Below are 12,004 nucleotides of genomic sequence, written 5' to 3'. Positions count from 1 at the left end.
TTTATCGATGTTTCATGTATATTAAAGAAAATTTAGATAATTTTAATCACCGAAGTGATGTTCATTCCTACAGTACTAGGCATAAAGACGACCTTAATATGTTAAAAGTTACGTTAACCACTAGTCAAAAGAGTTATAAGTATACAGGTATGAAATTATTTAATGTATTACTACAAAATGTACGCACAATGCCTCACGACAGCTTCAAAAACTTCTGTAAATTCTTCCTTATAAGCAATTCTGTATATAGTATCTCTGAATTTAAAGAAATCTGTTATCAAGAGTTGCAAGCAAGAACAATGATACATAAATAAAACTTGCCTGATAGTGTGATAAAACTTATATATACAATGTGTGTGTTTGACAATGTCTGTTGCAGTAAAGGTTTAATGACAATAAAGCATATCTTATCTTATCTTATGATATGTAGATTGAAAAGAAGAATCTATGTATCAGCTATTTTATTTTTAACGATAAGTTGTTTAGCGTGGTGCAGTGAAGCGTCTTCGATTGACGGATGAGGGGAAAGGATGGTGAATCTAATTATCAATTCTTTTAGCTAAGTGGGCCGCGGTGACTTAGTGGTAAAGCATTCACTTCAGGTACGTTGATGTCCTTAATTCGATTCCCGCTCACGCCAAGTGAACTTTATGGTGGACAAACACCGTGTGTGGGGGTTTTCTCGGGGTTCTTCCGTTTCCTCCCACTTTCTTCATTCCACCATTTCATTTATTTCTTTTAGCTAAGTCCAACAGAGATGCTAACCAGTGCTGGTGCAACCTTTAATTCAGATTGAGGACCGAATGCATGATTAACAATCGTATCCCATCAAAAGAAAATTCTCTAGATAAAGAAACAGAATGTGCGATATAGATATTCTGATAGTAAAATATTCCTCTAAGTGAATCTTTGGGACAAGTGAGATGTATAATGAAAAAATAAAGGTGGTTTTATAAAATGACTGAGAACTAATTTTTTACCTAATGACATTGAGAGCTGACAGTGAATGAGAGCTGTTATGATTGTACTAGAAGTATATAAGTGTAAATTTAGAAAGAATTGAAGAAATATATGTATAATTTCTTATGAAGGGTTGCTAAAACTTACTCACCTTTATCTATATAGTATGGTGATTACAAAATAACATTAAACACCCAGTAGGAGCTCATGTGGTTCAGATTCCACATTAAACTGTAAGTCCACGTGTCATAGAATGTCGCTGCTGAACGGGGCACTAAATCGTAACTCGACCAACCAATAGCAACCACATATAATTGCTTCTTTAAAAATCCAAATAACTACTATTAAAATAGGTAAACATCTTTCTATATTTTTAAATTTGTTGTAAAAGGCCGGGAAAAATGGCCTATATGATAGTTTTTTCTTATGTTTTCAGAAACAACCGACCGTCGTCAAGACCGCAAGCCAAGTCACATGGTGTAGACTTCGTAGAGAACGCTGTCAAGTGCTTCTCTCGTTTTTTCCTGCTCTATCATTTTACCAGAATTATTCTCATTATTCATTTGAGTTCTTGGTTCTTTAGCATAAAGGATCCTTAAACTGAAGATTTAGTTTAATGTATTTTTAGATCTGCTAATAATAATTAGCAAGAGCCTATATGCTGATCCACAACATTCGACTGCGGAACCATTTTTGAATTACTAGCTCAGAGTATCAACTGATACATGTGTATAATAATTTGTAAACGTATTCGTTTAATTACTGCATCTAATATTTAATATAGTCAGTTGTACTCCTTCGATGTTTTCTGACATTTTCTCGTATAATTTTATCTTCGACTATTTCATGTATATGGTAAACAATGATGTAAAAACTTCATAATATGATAATATAAATTCCTTGCACTAGAATCCTCTTTTAGAAACCTTATTGCTACGAAAAACTTACGCAGAAGACTCATACGTAATTTTGTGCTAGTTCGTAGAAATTTTGTTCACCTATAAAAGGCACTTTGTGAAAAATGCTGGTATAATCTTAAATCTACGTTAAATCTTTTCTGTATGTTGAACTTCGGTGATTACATGCTTATTAGACTTGCCGTAGAACTGTTATATACATGTTTACATTGTATAATAAATACTCTTCAACCAACTTATTACGAAGTAGTACTGTCACTGTGACTTTTTAAAGTGTTTTGGGGCTTAATTTAGCTAAGTAGTAGCGATAGAACTCTGTTGACGTATTTTGTTTCCTCACTTGTTTCAGGAAGTAAGGAGCATTGATTTCTTTTGTTTCCTCATTTGTTTCAGGAAGTAAAGAGTATAATAATTTCTGCCGTTAGCAAGCATTTTAAAGATAGTGGTAACACATTTAAGCCGACTCGTCGTGGTGCGGAAACTTTCAAACCTGTCGTGGTAGCAGGACGAAGTGTGCATGTAGCGTAAGTATCTTGGACGGCACGAAATATATTGTCCAACTTAAAACTTTTTAACAGTGCTAAGAAGCTATCGTATATGCTCCTCGTTTTCTGCTGTTGAGAACGTACACTTGAGACTGCTAATCGAGATTAAGATTTTACTCTGATTCTATTGTCTTCGCGAAGTCTAACATTTAACGTACATTCTCTTCCTTTCGTTAACTTGGTGGCCTGCTTTGTAATAGACGAAGTAACAGTTGAAATTTTTTAGAATATAGAGTTTCAGTTTTGAATTATGCATAGATATGTAATTAATCTCGTATTTCTACAGCAATTGAACATGTGTACGTAAAAACCTATGGTTGTCGTATATATGACTACCAATGACTTAAAAACCACCTAACCGATTTCAGTGAAATCTTCATCTATGCCTTAATTGAAATCTCAGGATGGTTATAGGCTATCTTTAATCGCTTAATGAACTGATAAGATGCATATTGGATATTAGTAAGATTAAACTTCCCTAAACCCCCGGTCTTATCAGGAACAAACTTCCTACATTGAATATGAGCAAAGGCAATATGGGTAGGAGTTGGAAGACTCATAACCACGCAAACCAATCAGCAATTTTAATATAATTGATAAAATATCAGTTTAAAAGTATTGATCTTTTGTGGATGAGATGGTTTTAATGTCCCAAATGTCAAGGTATATGAGTCGCAGCGGGTTAACATTTGACAGATAACATTTGAAGCTAGTAGATATGAAAAAAGTGTTGGAATTCGTTGGAATTAGTTTTAAGGTATTCTGTCGTGAAGATGAGTGAACTTTCCGCAAAACTACGCTACATTTTTACAAATTTATTTCAATAAAGGCGCAGTGTTCAGGCCCGTAAAGTAATTTGTATTGTTTAAAGATATACGTTCCGTCAGAAATAATTAAAAATTTTAGTTTGCTTACAAAGCATTTATATTTGGAACACAATGCAACCCATTGTATTTGCCACCATCAAAGGATACAATTCACCAGATTCCATTTTTATTTTGTCTTTGAAACAGCCACAATCATGAACTGAAAATCTGTTCCGTTCTGCCACAGGAGCAACGTATTAGAGCGCCACAGATGAAAGTGAGAGAAAAATGGTAAATACTGTATATCGCAATTCGAACTGGTATTCCCATCAAAAACAGTATCTGAAGACGAGGGTACTGCAACTTTGTCGTGAAAGAACTTTTCATATATGTGTTGTATCGTTGTTACTGGAAATACATCGACTCCGTGACGGCCGGACGATAGACTATAACAGCTTTCTAAATTTTCAAAAAGAACCACCCTGATATCTACATAGGATAATCGAAATTTTGTTCACTTTTCCCCAAATTTGTTCTTTTCTGAGCGGGATGCCTCATTACAGTTGCCTATGTGGTTATTATGAACATGTTAACTTACTTCTAGGTGTACTTTCTCGTCATTCTAAGAACTTTTCCTCTAAATCGTTGGAATTAATAGAAAATATTTTCTGTGTGACAAGAATGAATCTTGTATGATTAACAAATGTGTGGAGTTTATTCTTTTGAGTGAAAATACAGAATTTTTGCTGATAACATTATCGGAAATAACTAGCAGGAGCACACTCACGTGCGGGTCTACCGGGTTTGGACACCCTTAAACTCCATAACTCGACGTATATTTGTACACTTTCTTGTTAAAACTATACTTGTTTAGCAGAAAAATGATCAATGTAGTATAAAGATTTAATCTCACTTTATCTGTACTCTTTCTTTTCTGATAAAAACAATCTACTATATTTTTTCTAAGAATATAGGTGGTATTACTTAATTATTTACGTTTTTTCGGGCGCAGAATAACATTAGTTCAATACTAAGTACACGTAGTATCTTGTAGTATTGGACGTCCCCAACAAGAATTTCTGGATGCTCACCTGGTAACTTGGTTTGTGTGGGAAGTAACAGAAAGGAACATTATTAAAACCATGAAAGAAGGAAGCATAAGTGAAACTTACGCGGGTCTAGTAAGCAAAATAACTTTCCTAATAAAGACGCAGAATAGATACTAATTTGAGGAAAATAGTATGGTTAATGGAGAACAGGTTCTTCTACAAATAGATTTTGTAACTACGAAGTTTGACATCAGGACGAAATTCAGGCCTCAAACTGGAGAATCCAACAGCTTACTATATTTACTATGTAGCGTGGACATCTCTAGAACTTGTTCAAAATTTTGACATTGTAAGTGACAAACTGACTTACGATAAGTATTCCGTTAGTACTTTTCTGAAGGTGTTATCATAATTAAAGAAGAATGTCCCTCATAAAAGCGTTAATATTTTCTCTGGTAGAATAGTTAGTTTAAACAGCGATCCACTGTGTAATTCAAGGTGTGTAAATAAAGTAATGAGACTGGCAACACTACGCACGAACCGGCAATGCTGGTGACGTTGGACTTGGAGGGGAGGTGAATGAACATGTGATACACTATCAGTGTAAGTAGGAACTCGTTAGCTCATATTGATTGTCCATGTAGTGATTGTTTCAGTGAAGCAGGTTTTGCTTATGCGTTCTGGCAACGATTGACACAAATATCGAGCAAAAATACGCGATCAGGTTTTGCTTCAGACTTGGACATAGTGCGACAAAAACTTTTGCAATACTTCGCCAAGCTTACGGAGACAGTTGTTTGTGAAGGGCCCAGGTGTTCCATTGATTTAAGCATTTGCAGAAGGAAAAGAGTCAATTGAGATGAACCTTATAGCGGAAGGCCTTCGGTTGCAAGAACTGATCCAAGTGTTGAAAGGGTCCGGAAGTTGGTGCGTTTCTAGTATCAGGTGACATTCAGTATGATTGGGGCAGAGCTGTAACCAATGAATTGGAGATGTGAAAAATCTGCTTCAAACTGGTTCCGAGAATTTTCACGCAAAAGCAAAAGGACATGCAGAGGGACAGATGCGTTGATTTTTTTTTTTTTTTTAATTTAATTGCAAATGATCCTCATTTTCTGGAATGTGTCAGTACGAGTGACGAGACTTGGGTGTTCCAGTACGAGCGAGAAACCAAGCGCCAGAGCATGGAATGACACACTTCAAGCTCTCCAAGCCCAGAAAAAGCAAGAATGATCAAGTCAGAAATCAAAGACATGCTGATTTGCTTCTTTGATAGCCAGGGAGTCGTTCACAAAGAGTTCGTGCTTTCGGTCTAATAAGTTAATCACACCTTTACCGAGAGATTTTGAAAAGACTGTGGGAGATGGTCATGCATGTGCGACCAAACATCAAAATGAACTGCGGGTTGTATCACGACAATGCACCTTGTCGCACACTAATTTCAGTAAAGTTTTTTGGCCAGTAAAAAAAATCCTGTGGGTCCTCAGCCTTCCTATTCACCCGACTTGAAACCTTTTGACTTATTTCTATACCCGAGATTAGAAAAAACATCTGAAAAGACGTCAGCTTAGGACGTGAACATAAAATTTGATGCTTGGATTCTTTTTTATATACAGAATAAGATATTTGTTTTCACTAAATTCCACTCAAAGGGCATGATACAAAATCAGCGTGGTGAACGCAAGGAAGTAAGGGAAATTTTCTGAATCGTTCAGCATAAAGAAGGATTTTTGACGGAAATAATATATTTGCACGAAGTGCAGGAAAAGTGAGAGAACTTAGATATTTTGGTTTCTTCTGAACCTGTACATAAAGGAATTAAATTTCCTAAAGAGTATATTGGAGCTTCGTAATACACGAAATACGAGCACCTCACTCACTTAGTATATACTAATGTCGTAAGCTCAATGAGAAGGACTGCAATTAAATCCTCAAATTTGGTTGAGCAATATTATTATTGAATTTCATCAAACTGACAAGAATAGGATTTATTGTCAAGTGTGTATTACCTCTAACTTGGCATTAGTATTAACAGGAAGAGACCAGGGAAAACAAGGTGTATCAATTCAGTTTTTTTTTCTTCAAAAAAAGAAAATCAAAAGAGAAAAGTACAAAAAAAAAAAAAAAATCAAAATGATACAAAGAATCTGTACCTTTTGTTTTCTTGTGGGCTGGTTAGGATATATCTTTTTCGTTCGACAGGTTTTCTTTCTTTTAGTTTCATTTTTTTTTCCCGTAGCTACGCGTTTCTGTCGACAGAAATGATTTTCTTGCATCCCTATTCCACTTGACCTTGTCGGTCCTACACTGATCCTACGATGAAGGTGTGCGTATGAGATAGCCATAGGAATAGCGTTAAGTTCTCCTCGCAAGCACTCCGGTGTGAAGTTGCGGCGTTCACACACTTTTTCTGGCTATAAATGTATATTTAATACCAACTTTTTATGGTTGCTAAAACTTTGAAATCGGCTTCGGACTCACCCTCTCATAAAATGCCCAAACTAAACGAGAACGAGACAAACTCTCAAGTTGTAGATAATGTAGGAAAGACAAGTATCGCTACCTGTAATCCGATATCTTGTAATCAAAGATAAAGATGCTGATAGTGCGCGGTGTGATACCGTGTTGGGACCTCCTAATGCTACCAAGGAGGAGATTAACTCGGAGCTGGCTAACCAACATGTACAGGTAGTTCGCATTAAAAGTAAGATATCAAGTGAACTCGTTGCTACTCAGTCACGGATTCTTTTCAATTTGCCTATACTCCGGACTACGTGAAGGCTGGTTATTATCAACTTAAGGTCCTTCCCTATATTCCCAGTCCCTTCCGCTGTTTCAAATGTTAACACTTCGAGCACACCAGCACGTTGTGTAATGCGAATGCTGCTCTTTGTGCGAATTGAGGTCAAGATAGTCATGGGGCGGAACCGTGTACAGCGATCAAAGCATTTCGTGTCAAGTGCAAGGGCTCACATTCTCCTTTGTCTCGGGACTGTCCAGCCTTTCAACGTGAGAAACTTATCCGAGAGTTAATGGTTCTTGAGATCTTTGCTGTTGATGTTCAGCTCCGCTTAAAAGAAAGCACCCCTTCGTCGCTTTCTGTCCCCTTTGCTACTATTGCATCTACTATTTGTAAATCTGTAGCAACCCAGACGTCCGACGTTTCCACCTAAATAGATCTTCTTCCTGACAAAAGCCCAGAAATTCGAACCCCAGTCTATCGACTAGCGAACCCCCCAAAGCCACACTTGGTTCTCTTAGTGTTGCTCTTTGGCGAACTCCAGCTCATCATCGCTGCTCTTTCCCCGAAAAGAACAAAATCTACACTTGTTCGTAAGCCACCTGCAGTTTCTTCGAAATCTAACATGGTGAAAGATAAGCTGATGGATACTGAGTAGACGGTACTTGGCCCACGTAGAAAGTTCGCCTCAAACATTAATTTCTGCGTTTTTATTCCTTTTTACTATTTACCGTATTTGCGTGAATATAAGCTGCGTGCAAATATAGGGCGCATTATTAAATTTACGAGAAAGTTGTGTGTTGCAGCTTTGGAATTATCAGTCATCCCCATTCAAAGCTAGTGTAAGATAATTCTATAGAAATTGAATCATGAACAAAGCAACTTCGACGCCAGGAGGCTGTTTGCAACATGCATTTGTGTCAGAAGCGTGTCGTTGGATTTTGGATGCTTGGCGGTCAATATCGGAAGAACTTGTCATGAAAAGTTCCAGAAACACTGGGATTTCCAATAATCTTGATGAGACTGAAGATGAGATCTTCTTTGTGATGGTGACTCTGAGCAGCATTTTGGATCGTCTAGCGAGGGTGAAGAATCAGACGCTGATGATGTTGAGATAGTGGGAAATGTTTGTGTTTAATTTGGGTGGGTACAAACAAGCTGACACAATTTTGCTTTTCTTTTTTCAAGAACAGGTACAGTACAAAAATATATCGTATATTTTGTAACAAAGATACGTATTCCTGTTAATAGAAGTATTAAATATGTAAGTGATTTTTATACCAGTGAAGGTGTTACCGGTGTCCATTGAATGTGGCAATTTTTGCGAACAAGTTTTTCTGTTATTTTCTTAAGTTTTTGATGGTTTACAAAAGTAACTGCAGTAACTTATAATGGTACTAATTTCAACCCAGAAGATACATGTATATGTCATTTTGAAATTGACTATTGATTATCTGAAGGGAAAAATCTCGATTATAGGCCGCACCATGATTTTTCAAGCCAAAATTAAAAAAGTGCGGCCTATATTCGCGCAGATGCGATATTATATATATAACCAAACTCTTATCTCGTTAGCAGAGTGCTTTGAAACAGCAAACTTTTTTCTTTCCCTAGGTGAAGTTACCAACTCATGATTTTCGCTACTGAGACTATCTTGTATATATTCTTCATAACAATAATTATCAACGTTTGGAAATCTTTTAGAAACGAAGTTGCTACTTTGTAAACAGGTGCGCGTTGAATGTTGCATTCCCACGCATTAACGTTTTGTTATTTCAACCATCGTGGGAACAGTGCTCGCAGCCTTTATGAGTGCAGACAGAATAGTTAATCTACACACTTGCCAATGTTTTATTTTTTTTTTATTTTTTTTAAATTTTTTTATTTATTTATTTATTTTTTACTAAACTGTTTTGTTTCGAAGTATGAGGTGAAAAATCTATCAGTCATGGACTGAATTCTTAAAGTTGGTCTACAACAGTCGTTTAATTGCCATCTCCAGTTTTTTTCTCCCACGAAACTAAGACACGTGTTGCCAGAGCTATTAAATCTACCACTCCTATATTTGTATTATGTAGGGATATAAAAACTTTGGTATTTCTCTTATTAAATTGTACAATACACTGCCAACCAAAGACATGACAAACGAGATTTTCCCAGATGTTGGCAGAAGCGAGGAGTTGGCGTCTAGTATTGAGTGAAGGAGGAACGAAAGTCTCCTGCAGACAATTATGTGTTAATATGGGACGGCTATGAAAAGGTATTAAGTATTTGGTAGAATTATAATTACAATATAAACTGGAAAAGTGAACGAAGTAATATTCCAGTAATTACCTCCTAAAGTGTATCATCTTTGGAGTTGCGGAGCCTCGTCAGAAGTTAGTGTTCCCTCCAATTCCCACACTCATTGCCTCTGTTTCGCACTGGAAGCCGAACGTCAACGCGAATAGTGATTTAGTGAAAGTGATTACAAATATAACCAAAGGGCTACATTCTTAGTGTTTTCATCTACCATATATATATCTAAATATATTTTCGTGATATTAAGTGTTTTATCTTTCTCAAGTGTGTGCGCAATTTCATTCGCTCAAGCATTTATGCTATATTAAGTGAAAATTTTGTGTGTTGTTAATATCTTTTCGTTTACTTCGTACTATTCAATAAATAGGAATTCACCCAAGGTAATATTCTCTTTTTTTATTTGTGTGTGTGCGAGTACTTATAGATCGTCAGCTTGCCAGTCGTATATATATTCAAGTGCGTGCGCGAAAGTAAGTATTATTAAACCGGAATTTTGCGAACCACTGAGGCTAGTCATGTTAGATCGCTTATTTTATCTTACTACTGTCAATTTGCGCTTGAACAGAACACGAGCTCTGACCCAAAGTATTATCAACAGTTTTTTTTAAGGAATACGCCGGAAGCCAGTACCCAAGGGAGACGGTAGGTAGCACTATAGTTAAATATTTTCTCTATTGCTAGTATTATTACTATTTGTTATTTTTATATATTTACTATTTGTTATTACATATTTATTCTCATATATTATTTCTTCTTTTCGGTTGTTATTTATATTTTGCAGCTTTCGTTTTGTTTTGTTTTGTTTCTCTAATTTTAATACGTTCGTTTTTAGACATACAGTTTGTGTTTGAGCGGTCATGTTGATCGTGACGGGAACAAATAGCCTCGATGCTGACGTCCTCATTAAACCTCAATCAATTAATCATCATTTTTTAAAAATATTAATGATCTTTTCTGTACACCATTCGGTAATAATGGCATTAATTAAGAAATTGAATAATGTATTCTTGTAACTTAAAATTATATGGGCGCATGAAAGGACGATTCAAATTATTAAAAAATTGGCTACTTACCAATGAATCCTGCCTTGAGAAGCCTAAATATTTTTCATGCGTTTCGGAACACAACCTGGTACCGTTTTCAGTGGCATAGTAACAAGGATAAAAACGAATATGAGATAAAAGGTGTACATACAACAAGGGATACATACAACTAAATAAATGTAACGTAAAGAAAGGATCCTGAAATGTCACGATCAGAGCAAAGCGCAAAAGAGTGAACTGAATCGAAGGAAGCGCGATGTCTATGTTACGTCACTATTTCCAGATTCAAAATATGCATCAAAAGTAGGTAACCAAATTCTGTCAATGTTACCAGTATCCAGATTTAAAGCAGGTTTATATTTATGAATAAAGAATGGTTCTGTAATCTCCGGTTGTTTGTTTATTTTTGCTGAACATATTATATTAACCTGTTTTATATTGTGTGTGTGTTGTTTTAAATGAACAACTTACTTGAGTTTATTTAGTGGTATGTATTCCTTGTTTTTCACCTTTTACCTCCTATCCGTTTTTATCCTTGTTACATTGCCATTGAAGACGGAACCAGCTTGTCGTGCGGAAACATATGAAAAATATTTAGGCTTCCCAAGGGAGGATTCATTGGTAAGTAGCCAGTTTCTTTTTGTTGTTGTTGTTGTTGTTAATATGTATTCTTGTGTTCATTTTATTAAGAGACTATTTTACTTCGGATTTTAATTAAAGGTTATATGTATTTCATGTTCCAGGTATGTGTTTAAGCCGTATTCTTCTGTAGTTAGATGTGTGCTGCAACCCTCAGCTGACAGTTCAAAAGACAAAAACTTTCCAACAGACGCAGAAACAAGACTGAAAGACAAAGGTACTCTCGTTTTCTTTGTTTTTGTTTATTCATCTTTCCCAAATAAGTATACTTTTCTTTAAGCCATAAACAAAATGTTTAAAAATATTAAGGTATAAAAATATTTTTACCATAATTCTTTATGAAAATAATATCTTATCCACATATTCGGATGATTAGATCGTAAGGAAAGAAGTACCAGTATTTCAATTGTCCATAAAGTCTCACAGAATTCTTTTTTAACGTTTGTACAGAGGTCCGAATATTTTCACTATATAATATTTTATGCAGTCTTGAGACTTAATACTTGAGCGTCCGCGTGCATCTTGTTAAAAACTGTTATTACGATATTTGAGTGGGACTGTTATTTTGGAGCAATTTGAAAAATATTGTGAGAATAGAGGTCAGATAAATAGGAGAAAGATGTTATTACGAAAGCCAAGAAATATCCAATAACGTCTTGGTGTGCAATGTTCTTATATAAAACTCAGTTATTGTGTATCTACTTTGCACCAATTGCTTTTCATTGACCTTTTCGAAAGTCCAAAGTAAAATTTTAGAATGATGTTCTGATCTGGGATCGGTGGAAATTCTTTGTTACCTATGTCATTTTGACGTTAGCACTAATTGTAGCATAAAGCTAAACGAAACAAAAATATATTTGTAAAATTTTGTTGTTTGAGACTAGGTAAAATCCATCAAATGTGCAATGCCAAAACTGATATTTCCTATTGTTTCCTGAATCGGCAAAAACTATACGATCATACTTTCTACGTGGTTCAGCAGGATATTTCTGCAACACTTGCCA

General features: G+C 35.6%; 1 protein-coding gene across 6 annotated transcripts in view; it reads left to right on the top strand.

Annotated features, from left to right (window-relative positions):
• Positions 1-12,004, top strand: part of LOC145664173 (uncharacterized) — a 55,380-nt gene that overhangs the window by 31,786 nt on the left and 11,590 nt on the right. For 5 of the 6 annotated variants that reach the window (XM_081730589.1, XM_081730590.1, XM_081730588.1 and 2 more), the window contains exons 4-6: positions 1,397-1,465; positions 2,271-2,401; positions 11,105-11,217. In XM_081730589.1, the coding sequence (XP_081586715.1) occupies positions 1,397-1,465; positions 2,271-2,401; positions 11,105-11,217 (313 nt within the window). The remainder of the gene's footprint in view (positions 1-1,396; positions 1,466-2,270; positions 2,402-11,104; positions 11,218-12,004) is intronic. The other variant, XM_081730593.1, reaches the window with a different exon arrangement.

The sequence above is a fragment of the Thermobia domestica genome, chromosome 11 (genome assembly GCF_964235325.1).
Source record: "Thermobia domestica chromosome 11, izTheDome1.hap1.1, whole genome shotgun sequence".
Taxonomy (NCBI): domain Eukaryota; kingdom Metazoa; phylum Arthropoda; class Insecta; order Zygentoma; family Lepismatidae; genus Thermobia; species Thermobia domestica.
This window is presented reverse-complemented; position numbering and strand designations above follow the sequence as displayed.